At 54.6% G+C, this 18,866-nt stretch overlaps 3 protein-coding genes across 3 annotated transcripts; 2 read left to right on the plus strand and 1 right to left on the minus strand.

The window, feature by feature from the left end:
* Positions 1–220: 220 nt before the first annotated feature.
* On the minus strand, positions 221–9,123 carry PTSG_07384 (uncharacterized protein; the record flags this gene model as incomplete). The annotated part of the gene is made up of 21 exons (XM_004990826.1): positions 8,582–9,123; positions 7,047–8,144; positions 6,570–6,760; positions 6,135–6,282; positions 5,525–5,646; positions 5,249–5,294; positions 4,930–5,046; positions 4,584–4,707; positions 4,155–4,251; positions 3,727–3,861; positions 3,357–3,433; positions 2,831–2,987; positions 2,525–2,613; positions 2,284–2,377; positions 2,005–2,109; positions 1,717–1,850; positions 1,451–1,503; positions 1,249–1,315; positions 912–987; positions 539–653; positions 221–297 (listed from the first exon to the last, which is right to left on the minus strand). The coding sequence occupies exons 2-21, from the start codon at positions 8,056–8,058 to the stop codon at positions 221–223; spliced, it is 3,036 nt and encodes a 1,011-aa protein (XP_004990883.1). The 5' UTR covers positions 8,059–8,144; positions 8,582–9,123.
* Positions 8,557–15,735, plus strand: PTSG_07385 (uncharacterized protein). Its single transcript, XM_004990827.1, has 11 exons — positions 8,557–8,606; positions 8,869–9,284; positions 9,518–10,889; positions 11,249–12,733; positions 13,034–13,133; positions 13,367–13,476; positions 13,811–13,858; positions 14,233–14,396; positions 14,641–14,727; positions 15,029–15,072; positions 15,287–15,735. Exons 3-11 carry the CDS (start codon positions 9,555–9,557, stop codon positions 15,430–15,432), a joined length of 3,519 nt encoding a protein of 1,172 aa, XP_004990884.1. The 5' UTR covers positions 8,557–8,606; positions 8,869–9,284; positions 9,518–9,554; the 3' UTR covers positions 15,433–15,735.
* A 665-nt stretch (positions 15,736–16,400) lies between these two features.
* On the plus strand, positions 16,401–17,632 carry PTSG_07386 (uncharacterized protein; the record flags this gene model as incomplete). The annotated part of the gene is made up of 4 exons (XM_004990828.1): positions 16,401–16,530; positions 16,837–16,907; positions 17,056–17,137; positions 17,463–17,632. 4 exons carry the CDS (start codon positions 16,401–16,403, stop codon positions 17,630–17,632), a joined length of 453 nt encoding a protein of 150 aa, XP_004990885.1.
* Between the last annotated feature and the right edge of the window lie 1,234 nt (positions 17,633–18,866).

Consider the following 18,866-nt stretch of genomic DNA (forward strand, 5'->3'; position numbering starts at 1 on the left):
TTTCAGGTTCTTACTCGACGTAAGTCACGGACTGTATACGCTTGCTGTAGCTCGTTCTCTGACGTGGGCGAATCATTAGTCTTCCCTTCTCCTATTCGATGCGGAGGGAAGGATGGTGCCGGCACCACTCCCTTTGGCTTTAAAATAAATACCTTCCCGTTTGGGTCCCTCGGCGCCTCCCTCACACCGCCTTTTGAGGACGAGGGAGGGTAATAGTGTGCTAGGGGCTCCTATCTTTTCGCTCCACTGTACATAGACAGGGTGCGGGGCGGCCCTGCGATGTCTTTTTTTCGTACTCTAATCCCACACACACACAGAGACGCTCGATAACACTCAATAATCAAGACACACACACACACGCGGGGGCACCATACACACAAAACACACACACACACACACACACACACACACACACACACACACACACACACACACACCACACACACACACACACACACACACACACACACACACACACACGCGCGCGCGCGCGCGCGCTCACACACACACACAACTCAGTATTCGCTTCTCCGTCTACCCCTCCCCTGATTGCCCACCTTTGGCGTGTGGTATCTGTGGCGCCTACGACGAGAGTGGCTCTCGGTGTATCCCACACTCGCAAACTCGGTCTGAAGCGTACTACCACTCACGCTCTGGTCATCAGCAATGAGGAAGGGACGGCGAAGGTGGGATAAAGGCGTGAGTCGAGGAAGGTGACAATGAACGAGCAAGCGCATTCCACACGGTAGACCACAAGAAAGATCACGTGAACAAACAAAAGGCAGGACACGAAGCACATGCACACAGACAAACACAAACAGCACAAACAACACAAACAAACAACACAAGCAAACAAACAATGCAACACAAAGCAATAAACAGACAACAAACACAGGAGAGCGTCAGTATACCTGTCCCCGGACGTTGTCGAGATATTGCTGGTACGACTCGAGACGATCCGTGAGGCGGATGAAATTGTCCTTCATGCTGCTCACACAACGCGACACGTGTAGGGGTGGGGGAGAGGTGCCGGCAGGGAATGCATGATGAGAGGAAGGAACGGTCGACAACACGTGATGGCCAAAGACAGCAACCGAAGAAGTGAATGGCCGCATGCAAGCACTCGAACACAGACACCCACACAGACACACACAGACACACAGACACAGACACACAGACATAGACACACAGACACACATACACACACAGACACTCTCACACTTGTATATTTTCGCACGTGTCACGAACCTGAGCATGGCCTTCTTCGTCCTGGCAATTTCCTCCTTCATGCGAATGAGGACTTCAGGGCTGACCTCTGTGGGTGTGTACGCGTGCGTTGGTGTGTTGGTGTGTGCATGGCAGTGCAAGCAACAGTGAGCGAATGAATGACTGTTGTAATCCCATCTACCCTATGTTCAACTCCTGAAGGTGAGCACCATCAACAACGTACCGTGTGCCTCGAGGGAGAGCTTGCTGCCGCGCCGCACAACGGGCTCAAACCGGCTGGGCAATCGGCAATCACGCACGTGCTTTGCGTGTGAGCCAATCAAGGAAGTGAAGACGACACAGCACAGAGCGTGCACTGCTACAATCAACGAACATACATGCTCACGTGCATTTACCGCATGTGTGTACACGTGTTACAAACACACACACACGCAAACACACACACACACACACACACAAACATACACACACAGAGAAGTGACTTCCAACCTCTCAAGTTTGAGCTGAAAGACTGCGTTGTCATCGCGGGAAATTCTGTCCGGTGGCGGTGGCAGTTCTTGCATAATGCACGCGAGCGGATCGGCAGCCTCCAAATCCAGCTGCCCAACATACTTCACAAGGAGCTGTGACGTGCACACGCGTTGTGTGTGTGCATGTGAGTTGTGTCGTGTGCGTCCTTACTTGAGGTTGTGTGACGCGAAGCACATCAAACAAGCCGTGACAGCAATCACAACAGCATCGGGTACAAATGTCGACAACGGCGCGCGGTGTGCACACCTTGTGAACGGATGAGAGTTCGTTGGGCGTGATGGAGAGTGTTCGATCCATGGACGTCAGCGCATCGATCATCTCCAACTTGTGCTCGTCGTAGAAGTCATCAACCTGTCGCACGCAAGCACGTGGTGGTGTTCGAGTATGAGTGAATGTGTGTGTGTGTGTGATTGTTTGTTTATGGTTGTTTTGTGTGTGTGCGTGTGTGCGCAAATGCAATGCAGAGATATGAATGCAATAGCGGCAGAAGTTTGTGACAATGAGCACATACGCACACACACGCACGTCGCAGATGTCGTCGAAGAGGGCGTTGAGTTGTGCGCGCTGCTGCTGCACATATGGTCTCAGGATCGTCATCAGTACCGTTCGGTTTGCAGTGCTGTGGAGCGCAACGCGATGGTCAGTGTGAGGTGGTGCAGTGTTGAGAAGCAGTGAGTCAGTGAGTCAGTGAGCGCGTACGCGCATGTGTATGCCGAGTGTGTCGCATGGAACAGCAAGGCTTGAAAGTCGCATGAGGATGACTGACTTGTTTGCAATATTCTGCAACAGCTTTGCAATCTGCGTCAGTGTTTTCCGCGTGTACGAGCTTGGCTTGCGATGCACAATGCCAAACGCCTGCAGGACAAAGAGGGAACGGCGTGGGTGGCGTGAGTAAAGAAATTGAAAATGAGCTAGAACAACAAACGCGTGACCAACCCATATACATGTGCACAACATCCAACACACACGTACACACACACACACACACACACACACACGCACACACGCACACACACACACACACACACACACACACACACACACACACACACACACACACACACACACACACCTCTGGGGAGACGATGGCCGGGTTGATGTATCTGAGGAGGAAGAAACCGCCGACGTGCGAATAGATGACGTCTCTGTTGACGCCCTCGAACCGGGACCTGCACAGGTTGCGGATGGTCTTGCACAGCCACCGCACTCCATACGGAATGGTGTTGACGCTGCACAGCGAAGAACAAAGAGGGGGAGGGGGTTAAGAGCGTCAGTAAACGGAAGATGTGTGTGTGTGTGCGTGATTGTGTGTGTGTGTGTGTGTGAACATGTGAAGAGGAAGAATTCGTGTGTGTGTGATTGTGTGCGTGTGTGTGTGTGCGGGCGTTTGTTTGAATGTACATAAATGTGTGTATGTTTGTGGGTCGGCATGCTATTGTGATTGTGACCGCGAAGCAGCCCAATTCTCAATTCTCAACACACAAACGTTGAAGAAGCGCAGAGTGGAATGCAAGTCAAAGTCATGACATCAATCAAGACCAGTAGCCATCACCCATCATCTCACGACACCACCACCGAGAGCGAGTGCCAGCTCACACCTCCTGGCGATGGCTTTGATGAATCTGTCTGTCAGCTCTTGCAGCATCTCGGCTCGCTCTTCAACCGCCTCCTTCACCTGTCACGTGTTTACATGTGTGTGTGTGTGTGTGTGTGTGTGTGTGTGTGTGTGTGTGTGTGTGTGTGTGTGTGTGTGTGTGTGTGTGTGTGTGTGTGCGTGCGTGCGTGCGTGCGTGCGTGCGGGTGCGAGGAAAGCTGTGCACTTCACATCACACCATACACCAGGAGCAATCCATCACTGTCTCCATCTTGCTCAAGCCTCCCTACAATCCACCCCTCACCCCCTCGGCCATCCACTTCCATCCACCCCTCCCTTCAACCCCACCATCGCACCACGCCCCAACTGCCCACCTGCGGGATGTTGAACGTCTCCTCCGATGAAGCCGGCATGGGGGGAAGGTCGACGCTGTCGCCCTCCAGCTCGCGATAAACTTTCGCCGGATCTGTCTCAAGCGGCACATCGTCGAGGTTGTACACCAGATCAACCTGTCGTATAGAAGGGGGGGGGTTGTTGCATCAAGAGGAGGTGTGAAGGGTGTTGAGTGTGAGCGTGCGGGTGAGTGCGAAGGATAGGTTATTGACGACAATGCCCGTGGTTCACAGTGTTTGCCCTCTATTCCTTCAACAGCACCCATCACACTCGAACAAGCACACACACACACACAAACAAGCACACACACTCAAACAAGCACACACACTCAAACAAGCACACACACACAAACAAACAAACACACACACACACAAACAAGTACACACACACACGCTGCACCATCCATCACCTGTGCCTTGAGGGCGTCCTTGAGGTACTGCTGGCCAAGACCGCGGCGCGTGTATGTCGTCATCATCCGCGAAATGGCAGTGTTGGAGCGCATCACGCTGTACGAGTGGCAGCATGGACGATGGCAGTGCATCGGGGTGGTGGTGGAGATGGTCATGGAGATTGTCATGGAGATTGTGGAGATGAGTACATGGTGCAGAGAAGACGGGGAGGGAGTGGTGAATGGATGCAGGGTGAGGAATGAGGGACGAATGGGCGAAAGTGCCGAGTGAGAGTGGCACTTGCAGTGTGTGAAAAACAACGGTTGGTGGTGATGGACAGGTGACAACGGTGCCTGTGGAGAGTAGAATGTGTGGAGGGGAGGAGGAGAGCGACAAGAACACCACGACAGGCACGCGTGCAGTCACCAATCCCTGGCCACCCAACTCACGATCCAGGGTCCTTTGCGTTGCTGTACTCCAGCTGGAGAGCGTGCTCGAACATCTTCAGCAGCAGATGCTCTTCCCGCGGTTCATAGGTCCCAAAGAGTGAAAACATCACTGTTTGCAGGAAGTCTGCACATGCAGATGGTGAGGTGGGTTGGAACAACAAGGAGCGGTCACGGTAATGACGTCGTGAGGAGAATGAGCAGAATGGACCAAGGGTTGTGGTTATGCGAGGGAGAAGAGCACCTAGCAGTGCCTTGCACTGACGCACAAGGCACACACACACACACACACACACGCATAATGCACACACACACACAACTTGCAAGCATTGAGCAAGCTTCTGCGCACCGTCAATCTCCGAGATGCTGAGCTTGTGTGCAAGCTGGGCGACATATGAGGGATTCTCTTGCAAGATCTTGAACAGCTGCCCGTACACGCGCGTCTGCTTCGGCGTGATCACTTTGCCTAAGGAACATCATATGTGTGCATGTGTGCGTATGTGTGTGGCAGTGAGTGAGAGTGGAAGCCATGCATGCTTGTACGTGTGAACATACGCGCTTGTGAAAGTGGGTGGCATCATTTCATGCAGTGATCATAGCAGGATCAGATGTGAGGCCAGCCACTTGGGCATGACAACGCGCTTAACTCATTGTCACAAAAAATTTACCTTTGTGCAGCGTGAATGTGTAGTTGAACAACTTGACATCAATGTCCTGTTTTGTGGAGGTGGAACGTTGTGTCATCATCACACGTGCAATGGCGGGAGGATGGAGTCAGTGAGTCGCTAAACAAAGCAAGACACCGCACACGTACGTGCTGCTCTTGTACGCAAGCGCACAACCATGTGCAAACGCACATGTGCAAGCACACTCGTGTCACACGCGCGCACACGCACACACACACACGCACACACACGCATACACACATACACACACACACACACCTCCACGGTGATGCGGTGGTGGATGAGGAGTCCGATGTTGTCGTCGAGGGTGTGCAAGTTCCTCTGCAGTCGAAAATTGACCTCGCACTGCTCAGCGAGCTGTCGGCGCAGTGTGACGAGCTCTGCTCGCAATGGCGCCAGTGGTGTATGTGTTCACGTGTTCATAGAGGATGTGAGAAGGTTGAATGGCTGTGGCTGTTGTGACCACACGGTGCAACACACACACACACACACACACACACACACACACACACACACAACAGACGACACACACACACACACAAATTCAATCCCTGACTTTTAAAGTATTAGTATTAGAAGACACAGCCCAACCACTTCGGCCCGAAGGCGACTAGTTTAATACAAGATTGGCTTTTACCCTGGGGACCTCGGCTTCGTACCGGCGCAGGGTCACTGCAAACGGGCCTTAACGGTTACTGTCCCCGAATCATGGGCTTATAAAGTTCTAAGAGTCTGCTCGTCCCTGCGGAGCACACACACACACACACAACAGAGCACACACACACACACACACACAACAGAGCACACACACACACACAACAGAGCACACACAACAGAGCACACACACACACACACACACGGCACGCACCTGTCTTGAGAGAGGAGTAGTCATCGTTGAGGGATTCCGAGTGCAGGAATTCGTCAGCGCCGAGAATGACCGTTTCCCGACACGCCGCCTCTCTGCTCTTCATCGTGCTCAGCGCTCGCAAATGCATCTCCGTGTCAGATGGCACACGCTGTTGCAGTGGTGGTGGTGAGGGGCGCAATGTGAGGATGTGTGCATGTTGCGACTCGAACGAGAGACGTCACCGAGCCCTTTGGGTGATTGCCACACACAAACAGACAAACAAACAGACAAACAAACAGACAGACAAACAAACAAACAGACAAACAAACAGACAAACAAACAAACAAGCAAGCAAACAAACAAACAAACAAACAAACAAACAAACAAACAAACAAACAAACAAACAAACAAACAAACAAACAAACAAACAAACAAACAAACACACGGAGTCCTCACCTCTGCGTCTGCAGGTCGTTGCGTGTCGTTGCACGTGGCGAGCATGTCCGCGCTGGGCGCAGCAGCAGTGGCGTGGGCCTGTAGTTGCTGCTCTTCGTCGTTGTCGTCGTTGTCACGTGCGTGCGTGTGTGCAACCGCGTCACGTGTGCCGGCCGATGACCGTGGGATGCGGAAGGATGCCTGGCTCCCCTCTGGTGGTGGTGGTGGCAAGGGAGGAGGTGTGATGTTTGGTGGATGAGGAGGCATCAAGAGCAGTTGGAACACGACCAAAGCAAACACACACACACACTCACACATAGACACAGACAAACAAACAACCAAACACACTCACATCGACACACATAGACACAAAACAAACAACCAAACACACTCACACACATCGACACAAACAACAAACAAACACACACACACACACACACACACACAAACAAACACAAACACACACACACACACACACACACACACACACACACACACCGCGGGACTGGATGTCGATGAGCGCGAATTCGGCCGCGTGGACGGCGCTGCTGCGTCGGCGTCGGCGTCGACTCGATGCCCTCTTCTTGCTGCGCCGTTTGGAGCTCGCGCGCTTCCTGATCTTGCTTGTCTGCAGGTTGAGGTAGATGAGAAAGTCGGTCGACAGCTCCGAGTTGAATGCCTCTGAGAGTCGACGCGGCAGCTGCATTGGCTCTGGTGTGTTTCCGTCGCCCGTTACACACAGCTCTTCGCTCTCGCCACTCGCCCCCAGCAACCCGTCGTCGTCCTCGTCCTCCTCCTCCTCGTTGTCACCTCCACTTGCCGTTCTCGCGCGTGTGCGCGCGTATCTGACTGCACGCGCGGGGGCTGTTGTCGGCCGTTCGCGCTTACCGTTGCCACCGTACGCCTCGTTCTCCACAACTGCAACTGTGCTTAGTCGACGTTCACCACCAACGGCGGCAATGCTGCCAACGCCACGCTGTTTGTTGTGCACGTTGTCGTTGTCGTCGTCGTTGTTGTTGTTGTCGTATGGGGTGGTTGGCGACGTGTCAAAGTGATAGATGCCCTCTGTGTCTGTCAGCGCCGTTGTGGACCGGAATGAGGCTCCGCTCGTGTCTCCCCTGGTCTTTGATGTCACTGGCAGCTGCAAGTTGGCCGCACCCGTCACTCTTGTTGACACCGAACCGCTCTGCTGCTGCTGCTCCTGCTGCTCCTGCTGCTGTTGGTGGTGGTATTGTGCTGTGTTTGTTGTGCTTGCCTCGTTGCTGTGCTTGCTGACGTTTGCAGTGGCAGACTTGTAGCTTGGAGTGCGATATGGAGGGTTGTTGTCTTGCGAACCACCCACGCCCTGCTGCTGCTGCTGCTGCTGTTGCTGTCGATCAAGGCTGTTGTTGCTGCTGCTGCTGTTGGTGTCGTCGTGTGGAAGCTTGTCCGTGCTGGAGGTGGTGCATAAGGTCGCACCTTGGTCAAGAACAATGACCATCTGCGCCCCCTGAGTTCCATCCATGTTCATTGGTTATCCTGCACCTACTACGCGCTCCGACCGCTTTTGTGGCCTGCGACTGCTTGTTGCGTCCTGTGCTTTGTGCTTGGTGCCACCTGCACTCATTCACATGCACACACACACACACACACACACACACGTCATGAACAGCGCCGGAAGATGCACGCACAAGATGTAAGTTTTGAGAGTGTGTGATGGGAACAGGTGTGAACGATGGCGCGTTGCTTTGCGTGTGGTATGTAGGTGCGTTTGTGTGTGGTCGTGAATGTACACACTTCGACTGCCCGCCCCTCGAGCGTCATCACCCGGATGACACGATAGTGGTGACGAGCTCAACAAGAGACAGGCCGGCAACACAAGGTACACTCAAGTGTGTGACTGTGGCGTTCCCACCAACACACATCCACACATGCAGTATGGGCTCGTCACGCAGTGTCGTCGTCGTGCGCATGCCACAGGTGCCCTGATGGTGGCGAAACCGCGCCAACGCCAACGTCACACATCACACTTGCGCGCGCGCACACACACTCACCTCGCAAGAAGAGACGTCGTCGCTGGTGTGTGCGGGCTGACGTGTTTCCTGCTATTTGCTGTGCTTGTTGTGGGTGCGTTGGAATTGAACGTGCCGTCCTGTGATAGCTTGCTTGGCGCGGTGAGTCGTCGTCGTCGCCGTCGTCGCTGTGCACCTCCCGCCTCTTCTTCTTTCTTGCTTGCTTCCTCCCTTCCCTTTTTTGCTCTCTTCCTTTGCGTGCGTCTCGCTGACTGACCACTCTGACAAACTTGCTTGGCAAACCCCCAACGTCAACTTCACATCAACAGCAACCAAGCAGCCAACAAGTGCAGCAAGCAAGCAAGGAGCAACAGCGGATACAGACCAGCCATGCCAACAAGAAGAAGCAAAGCTGCTGCTGCGGTGCGTTGGGTGTTTTGGTTTGGCTGAATGGAATGCTGTGTGTGTGTTGACATTTGCTTCGCCACTTCGCTCCTTGCTTCGCCATCTTCGCTACTCCGCTGTCCTTCCCCTTCGTCAGCCAAAGGCCACGCCCTGTTGCTACTCTTTGTGCTGTCGTAAAACAAAACAGGAGTATGGACGATTCGCCGTATTTTCATTGGTTTGTCGGGTCCGATCCAACGCCCACACACTTGCGCTCTCGCTTGCTTTTGCTTGGCCTTTGCTTCTTGGTGTTTGTTTGAGGTGGTGCGGTGCGGTGTGGCAACAACGTCGACGAACGAAGGTGAAGGTGCACATACAAGTGGTGGTGTGGGTTGGTGTATGCGTGCATGTGTGTATGTGTGTATGTGTGTATGTGCTTGCGTGTGAATGTGTATGTGCTTGTGTGTGTGCATGTGAGTGTATGTGAGTGTGATTTTTGTGTTGGTTTGTGTTGTTGGCAGTGCCGGTTGGTTGTGTTCTGCCAACATCGACTCTCACGGTGCTCGCCACCCATCACTCATCACAACGCCGCAGGGTCAAGGAAGTATAACAGGAGGGAAGGAGGAAGAACATGTCAGAGTCCGAGGAGGACGGCAGCTACTACTACTCCTCATCAGGGGACGAGGAAGACGATGAGTCTGATGACGAGTTCGTGTCTGCCTGCAGCGAGCTGAGCAGTGATGAAGAAACCAACGTCATGTGGGACGCCCTGGTGAAGGAGCGCACATTCCCCCACGCATCGTCGTCAACAACGCGCAGCCCCAACAGCAGCAAAAAGGGCCACGGCGGTGCTGACGGTGGCAGCAATGATGCCGGTGAGGAAGGCACAGGCGAGCAGGACGACGACGACGACGACTTGGTCCACGAAGACTTTGCTGTGCCTTGCCAAGGCGGCGTGCAGCTGACACCGAGCCTCATTCTGTCAAGCATACAACGACAGCAACAACAACAACAACAACAACAACAACAACAACAACAACAACAACAACAACAACAACAACAACAACAACAACAGCAACAACAGCAACAACAGCAGCAGCAGCAGCAGCGACAGCAGCAGCAGCAGCAACAACAGCAGCAGCAGCAGCAGCAGCAGGATGGCCGTGGGAGCGACGGCGAAGGCCCCATCCTTGGCTGCGATCCGCTGTCGCCAACCACAACCTGGGTGTACGACGACGCCACACCGGTCAAGCGGCGGCCATCGCAGGTGCTGGTGGAGGAGGCGCGGAACAGCGCAGAAATCGCCGACAACGGCGCCGTGGAAGACATTGACATTGCGTCGCTCACGGTCTCACCCAGCGATGTGGCCACCAAGACACAGGCGCCTGCTGCGCCGACACACGCCGAAGCACGTGCAAGCCATCACGCGTCCGCAGACAGCCCTGCCACAGCCACACCATCAACGCCAGCAACCGCACCAACAGCGTCAGCATCAGCGGCAATCAAGGTGCCGGCCAGGACGAAACGCGCCGCCGTCAAAGCCGCGCAGGGCGCATCGAGGACATTACCATCGTCATCGCCGCCACCGCCCGTTGCTCCTCCGCGGCGGCGGCGCAAGAAGCAGTCAGCTGCACCAGCAGCAACACCGCAGGCACCACCACCACCACCATCATCAGCAGCACCGCAGTCACAACAGAACACACCAAGCCACCAGTCTCAATCACAGCCACAGCAGGGCAACAAACAGCAACAACAACAACAGCAACAACAGAGTGGTGACTCTGCCCTCTCCAGTGAGGAGAGCACACAGGCGATCGTGCATCTGGAGAACAGCAACGCTGGCACCGGCACTGGTACCGGCAGCGATGGTCATGGGGATGGTCATGGATATGGTGGGCACTTGATGCGCACACCACCCATGTCACCGACAAACTTTCCCGGGCTCAAGGACGGCCTGACAGATGATGTGCGTGCATGTGCTCGCATGGATGAGCTCCTGTTATCCTCGCGGGCGGGCGGGGGGTTGTTTGTGATGTCTTGTTGTGGCGACGTGTTGGTGTTCACGCTGTCTGCTTGAGCACTTTTGTGCGCGCACACATGTACACATGCGCACACGCACGTCAATTGCCACCACAGCTCTCACAGCCACCTCCACACACATCAACACACACGCACACACACACATCCACAAACACACATCCACACACACATGCACCTCCACACACACACACACACACACACACACACACACCTCCACGCACATCTCCACACACACACACACACACACACACACACACACACACACACACACACACACACACGCAGGAGATTCTGAAGCGCGTGCAGGTCAAGTGCCTGGACACTGGCGAAGTGATTGCGCTCTCCGATGCAGAGCGACTTTTGCCTGCAGGCATTTCCCCGCTCTCTGTGCAGATGATGCGGCGAACCAACGACTACCCGACACAGCCGGCGTCGCCAACACAGCACAGCCATCACCACAAGCAGAAGCAGAAGCGTTCAAAGCGCCGGCGCCGCCGCCTTCGCTCCAGACCAGCCAACACGGCCGAGGGCAGCGCTGGTGGTGATGGTGGTCCCCGTGCTCACGATGGCGCTGATCGTGACCACAGCGGCAAGGGCGATGGCAACAGTGCGGATACGAGCGTGCACACGGCTGTGATGGGCCGCGGCAAGAGTGCGCCTGTCAGCGGCCACGTGTCCCCCACGTCGCCATCGTCGTCATCAGCACACGAGCAGCACCGCGGGTCAACGGGCCTCACCACTGCGCTGGCGTCGACACTCAGTCGCATCCGTTCCCGCGCTGCCGTCCGCGCTCGCCTGACTGGAAAGAAGGGCGACAGGACCCGACCTGATGTTGGTGATCGCGGTGATGCTGGTGCTGATGATGGTGGTGAAGGTGAAGGTGAAGGAGGTGGTGATGGTGCTGGTGTTGGTGTTGGTGCTGGTGTTGGTGTTGGTGTTGGTGATAACAGTGGCAGTAGCGGCGGTGGCCGTGACGAGATGTCGCGTGGTGCTGGTGGCGATGACGAAGGTGTTTCCCATTCCAGCAGTGAGCAGCAGGCTGATACTGCGCACGCACCAACACCACATGCAACGACCACAGACGCAACCGGGGACTCAGATTCACAACAACAACAACAACAACAACAACAGTCGGCGTCAGCAACGTTGTCGTCCGTGTCCACGGCTGCGCGCGCGCGTGTGTCGCGCTTCATTGCTCGCGCGAGAGAATTCACAATTACACACACGCGCGGGCGGCACGATGGCGATGATGGCGATGATGGCGAGGGTGTGTTTGGCGGCGGCAAAGACACGGTGTTCCGTGTGCGCGGCAACGTGAGCAAGGACAGGCCACGTGTGTTCACCAACATGCATCTTGTGCAGCGCATCAAGGGCCACCACTCCGGACAGGTGTGGGCCATGAAGTTCTCCGCGTGCGAGCGCATGCTGGCAACGGCCGGTAAGGACCGCGTCGTGCGCGTGTGGGCGCGCAAGGAGGCGTTTGCGGAATTGCATCAGTCCCTGATTGACAGTCGTGGGGATCCTGCTTACGCAACACGCGAGATCCGGGAGCCAAGCGAGACGGACGTGCTGCACCCAACCCCGCTGTGCGAGTTTTATGGGCACACGGGCGACATTCTGGACCTGTGCTGGACGCCTGCCAAGGGCAACTCAGCGCTGCTGTCGTCATCCATGGACATGACAGTTCGCCTGTGGCATCTTCTGAAGAAGGAGTGCTTGATTGTCTTCCAGCACCACGACTTTGTCACCGCCCTCGCGTTCCACCCACAGGTGCCGGTTTCGTGTGTGTGTCTGTGTGTGTGTGTCTGTGTGTGCGTCTGTGTGTCTGCGTGTGTGTGTGTGTGTGTGTTTGTTTTGGGGCGGGGGAGGCATGGTGGTGATGTGGTGGTGATGTTTGATGCGCGCACGCGCGTGTGTGCAGAGTTGTGTGTGTCTGGCTGTCGAGTTGTCCGTCTGGCTGCATGCAACGTGGCGCTCCTCCCTAATGACTCCACCCACAATGATATTCACCTCACCGCCACCACAAACATCTCCTCCGCCACAACGTCCTCCCTCCACCACCACCACCAGAACGAGCTGTACTTCATGTCCGGGTCCATGGACTCGAAGGTGCGCATGTGGAACATCGAGAAGCAGCAGATGATCATGGAGAAGGAAATCATCCCAGAAGGTCCGTTCTTGCCGTGTGGCAGCGGAGTTATCCGGCGGTTGTGACGTGCACACGTGTTTGTGGGGGGGGGGGTGCGTGCATGCGTGTGTGTGTGTGTGTGTCTGCGTCTGTGTAAGTACCATCACACATCCTTCACGACCACCTCCTCACAACTACACACCACGCACGCACACACACATGCACGCACGCGTGCTCTTACTCCCAATCCCCTCCCCATTCCACCCTGGATACAGTGCGCAGCAACAGCAATTCGTTTGTGACGGCTGCGGTCTTCATCAACGACGGGCGACACATTGTGGCCGGCACGTACGACGGCAGATGCGTCTTCCTCGACACCGCAAACGTGAGGCGTCGGTCCGGCTTGGTGTGTGTCCTGTCAGTCAAGTGGCGTAATGTATAGTAGCGCATGTGTTGCATGATCGCTCATGTGTTGCATGATGGCTGATGTGTGTGTGTGTGTGTGTGTGTGTGTGTTGGTGTGATAGGCATGCACCGCGTGTTCCCGTTTCGTTGTCTGCTCGCCTCACTCGTGTTGCCCCCCCCTCCCCGTTTTAAAAAACTCCCCCTTACACGTTGCACTGATCGCGGTAATGCCGCCTCCTGCCCACCACCACCACCTCCTCCGCCTACTTCACTCCAACTCTGTGTATTCCACTTTCCACTGTGACACGGAGCAGAAGTTGCGCTATCACACTGCGCTGCACATTCAAAAGAAGGGCAACAAGGTGCTCCAGCGGCTGTTCTGTGCAAGCGTGCATGTAGGCTTAGATTCCGTGATCTTAGATCAGAGGGAGTGCTCTGTGTGCTCTGTGTGCTCTGTGTACTTGTGTGCGCGTATGTGCATGTATGCGTGGGTATGATTGCATGTATCCGTGTTTGAATGAGTTTGCGTGTTTGAATGCGTATGCATGCTTGAATGCGTGTGAGTAGGAGCACTGTATCCCATTTTCGTGCCTGCTGTGCTGCCTTTGTTGCTCCAAACTTGCTTCACACACTCACACACACACACTCTCTCACACACACACACACACACACACATACACATACATACATATACACACACAATACCCCCTGCCCGCCTTTCTTGTTCTTTTCGCAGATTGGGGCGAAGGTGAGCGGGCTGGATGTGTCGCCAGACGGCTCGCTGCTGCTCGTCTCCTCAAACGACAGCCGCATCCGCATCTTCGACCTCAAGGACTACTCCCGCGTGTGCAAGTTCCAGGGCTATTACAACTCCTCCAGCCTCATTCGCGCAGTCTTCAGGTACGTGTGTGTGTGTGTGTGTGCGTGTGCGTGTTTGTCTGTGTGTGTGCGTGTGCGTGTCTGTCTGTGTGTGTGTGTGTATGTGCATGCATGTGTGCGTGGGTGCGTGCGTGGGTGCGTGCGTGCGTGCTGTCTCGCACCAGTGTCCATTCTGCTTGCGGGCGTCTGTGCCATGCTTCTCATTTAGAATCATGCTGCCTCCATGCCCGTGTCTCTGTCCACCGCCACGCCACTGGATGAGCAGTCCCGAAGCAAAGTACATTGTTGCCGGATCAGAGAACCGCCGCGTGTACATGTGGGAAACAGTCAGGACATTTCCGCCGCACGCAAAGTGCGTGTACTTGTTGGGATTGTCTCCGTGTGTGTGTGTGTGTGTGTGTGTGTGTGTGTGTGTGTGTGTGTGTGTGTGTGTGCGTGTGTGTGTGCGTGTGTATCTGCGCCTCTGTGTGTGCGTGTGTCTGTGTGTGCGTGTGTCTGTGTGTGTGTGTGTGTGTGTGTATCTGCGCCTGTGTGTGTGCGCGCATACGCCTCTGTGTATGCACGTACACTCGCGGTTTTCTTTTGTGCGAGCTGTCGTGATTATCAACTGGCGTCGGCTCACATTCTGCGTCGTTGCACCACACCAAACACAGGCGTGTGCAGCGCGACAAGAACCCTGAGCACTACTCATTTGCAGGTGTGTGTACGTGTGCGGCTTTGCATGGGCCTGTTATTGATGCACTCTCATGCATTCATGCATGCATTGCATACACTGAGAATAACACACATCCACACCACTCCCTGTTCCACTCACTTGCTCACACATGCACACGCACACACATATACACATGCCTCCTCTCGCACACATCCTCCCCCGCCCCCCTGCCTTCACTTCCGAACCACGGCACCAGGCCACTCTGCTGCAGTGACACAGGCGATTGCAACGCCGCAGGACTGTGCAGACAGCTTTGGGGCGCGTCTTGGCGTGGTCTCTGCCGACGCCATGGGCGAACTCCGTGTCTTCTTCCACATGAAGCACCAAGCAGGCGTCGAGTGATGCAGTGGTGTGACAACCAGGTGTCCGTTGGCTTCGTGTGCGCGCTGTGTACAGCGCTGTGTTGTTGTTGTGGGCATTGCCGTGGTGCTGTTGTGTGCGCAACGTGTAACTTGCAGGTGAAATATGTGTCTTAGTCCATCTGCCGTTTCGCTTCGTTGATAGCCAGGCTAGCTTGTTGCCTGCCCGATCCGTTTTCGCTGTGGTGCTCTGCTGCTGCTGCTGCTGCTGCTGCTGTTTACTTAAGTTGTTGTTGTTATTGTTGTTGTTGTTGTTGTTGTAGTTGTAGTTGTTGTTGTTGTCGTTGTAGTTGTTGTTGTTGTCGTTGTAGTTGTTGTTGTTGTTGATGATGGGGCCACATTCCCTTTTGTTTTTTGGATTGATTTGCTCGGCTTTCTCTTCTTCTTTGTGCATACTTTTGCCCCAAACTGCCTTTAAACGTATCAACCCCGAGCGCGCGCGTATGTGTGAACGTGCATGCGTGAACGTGTGTGGTGTGTAATGAGTGTGTGAACGTGTGTGATGAATGTGAGTTATTGAACTGACATGAATGCACACACCTCCACACACACACACCTCCACACATACACACACACACCTCCACACACACACACCTCCACACATACACACACACACCTCCACACACACACACACACCTCCACACACACCACCACACACACACACACACACACACACACACACACACACACACACACACACACACACACACACACACTCACACACACGCGCACACACACACACACTGACAGTGTTCTTATAAATAGGGCTTGTCCTATTTCAAGGTCCCCACGTGTGTGTGTTGAGCGGTTTCCATTGCTTCGTGTTACCTTTTCTCCCGTGTCTTCCCACCCTCGCCGTTGTTGTCACCTCTCCTCACATCCTCACGCTTCACCCTTCGCCTCCCCACTCCCCCTCCTCCAAGAAACAAACACACTTACCCCACCGTCGAGATGACGTCTGTGCTTGGTAACAAGTTTGCCATCGCTGGCCTCGCCGTGGCCACGGCTGTTGTTGGTTACTGCATCTACTTTGACCAGAAGCGCCGTTCTGCCCCTGATTTCCGCGAGAAGCTTGCCGAGAGTACGTTTGCATGCGTTCGCCCCTGTGTTGGACGTCGGACTGTGTCCCAAACGTGCACATGTGGTGATTGAGCTGACGCGACCTTGTGTCCTTGTGGTTGTGTGTAAACGTGGGCGTGCCTGTTGCTTGTGTTGGTACCTTGGCGGCGTGTGCATATTCGCTCTCGCTTGTCTGTGAGTGTGTGTGTGTGTGTGTGTTTTGCGTTTGTGTGCCTTTGTCGACTGCGGCTGCACGCTTGTTTCCGAGTGCGTGTACACTATCCTGCAACTCTGTTGCCATTCACCCTGTCTGCTCTCCCATGAACAGAGCGCCGCCTGCAAAAGAAGCGGGAAGAGGAGGAGCGCAAGGCCCAGGTTCAGGCTGACGGCTCCCCCGCGGTGAGTTTTTCCACGCGTAGACACCATTCCATGCTGTACCTTGTCTGGGGTTATGCTCTCGTTTCGTAGCCCCATCTCCGTGTCCTCCTTTCCCCTCGTGGCCTCCACTCTCATGTCCTCACCTCTCATGTGTCTCTTGTGAAAACAGCCCGAGACGCTTCGGGATCAGCGTGCGCTGAAGCAGTACTTTGTTGACACCATGGCCGCTGGTCAGGAGGCAATGCAGCAAGGTGCGTGTGCATGTGCATGTGTGTGTGTACATGTGCATATGTGTGTTCATGTGCATGTGTGTGTGTGTACATGTGCATATGTGTGTACATGTGTGTGTGTGTACATGTGCGTGTGTACATGTGTGTGTGTACATGTGTGTGCGTGTGCATATGTGGGTTTGTGCGTTCTTCAGTGAGGTGTACTCCCTTCTTGTTCCCGTTCAAAAGTCAAAGCATCCCATGCATCACCATTTGCCACAACCCCCTTCCCTTCCTCATCCTCCCACGCCCCCCCCCCCTCCTCTCTCTCCCTTTCCACCATCGCCACCCACGCTCCACCCTGCAGGCGAGTTTGACAAGGCTGCACAGTGCTTTGTGAATGCGCTGCGGGTGTACCAGGACCCCGCGGCGCTGCTGCAAGTGCTCAAGCAAACGGTGCCGCCGGAGCTCTTCATGCAGGTCGTGCAGCAGCTGCAGGCCCTCCAGGCAAAGGCACAGCAGGGCGGCGCACAGTAGCCATTGTGATGGGGCGGGTGCATGTGCTTTTGTATGTTGTGTGTGTGTGTGTGTGTGTGTGTGTGTGTGTGTGGTGTCGTGGATGTGTTGACATGTGTGTGTGTGTTGTGTGTGTGTGTGTGTGTGAGTGAGCTGCTAGCTGTTGGTTTTGTTACCCGTCACACAATCCAGTCCCTTATCCAACCACTATCATCTGTGCCACGTTTTCTTGCTGTTGTGGTTGTTGTGAAGCTGTAGTTCCTATTCTGTCCCCCCAACACTGTCGTTCTGTTTGCTTTGCTTTTGTCCATTGCGTATTTTGTCTCCCTTTTGTTGCGTGGAGGTGATGTGTTGAGTGCAACCCTTTGTCGGAGTGGTGATGTGTTGAGTGCAACCCTTTGTCGGAGTGGTGTGTTGCGTTGCTGCCCGTTGATTTTCAAGTCTCCACGTCCAGGCACCATGCGTGCATACTGTTGTCGTCGTGTTTGTTGGTGGCGGTGTTTGTTGCAATGTGGGGGCGGCGGAGTACGAGTGATATAGTTGCCCAAGTTGCATCAATACTTCCTTTCCTTTTGGGTGTGGAGGGATGAGGGGTGTGTGCGTCCTTGTCTCTGTGTGGTCTGTGTGTACGTGTACGTGTGTTGTCGCAAGTGCATGTATCACGTCGTCGAGTGGATTGTGAATTGAAGTTACGCGCTCAAACACACAAGCAACGCTTGTATTGCAAATCACATGTAAAGTGGCACACAACAAGAACAACAACACACACACACACACACACACACGGAATCCAACGTGCTTGGGGCACATCTACAAAGTAGCCATTGACATCATTGACAGAGACATGACGCACTGTCAACCCCAAATTCACGTCAACACGCACAAGATGCCAAGCGGAAAGCCTTGACGGCACTGATTACAACATGAACCACACTGACGGAATACGTCCACTGCACAGGCGAAGGAAGACCCATAGACACAAAAAGTTGTAGCTCGGCCATCTTAGTGTGCACTTGCTGCTTGGTCTGATGCGTCCTTCATGCGCTTCAGGTACCTGCGAGTTTAGGCGTGTGAGAGTTAGTGAGTGAGTGAGTGAGTGAGTGTATGTGTATGTGTGTGTGAAAGTGTGTAAGTGAGTGTGCGTGTGCGTGTGTGTGTGTGTGTGTGTGTGTGTGTGTGTGTGTGTGTGTGTGTGTGTGTGTGTGTGTGTGTGTGTGTGTGTGTGTGTGTGTGTGTGTAGTAGTAGTAGTAGTAG

Source organism: Salpingoeca rosetta (genome assembly GCF_000188695.1).
Source record: "Salpingoeca rosetta unplaced genomic scaffold supercont1.22, whole genome shotgun sequence".
NCBI lineage: Eukaryota > Choanoflagellata > Craspedida > Salpingoecidae > Salpingoeca > Salpingoeca rosetta.

Bases quoted from the DNA above. Each gene is read 5' to 3' on its own strand.
- PTSG_07385 (XM_004990827.1), top strand. From the start codon at position 9,555: ATGTCAGAGTCCGAGGAGGACGGCAGCTACTACTACTCCTCATCAGGG. The intron at 10,890-11,248 runs GTGCGTGCATGT...ACACACACGCAG, and splicing joins AGGACGGCCTGACAGATGAT to GAGATTCTGAAGCGCGTGCA. The intron at 13,477-13,810 runs GTGAGGCGTCGG...GACACGGAGCAG, and splicing joins TCTTCCTCGACACCGCAAAC to AAGTTGCGCTATCACACTGC.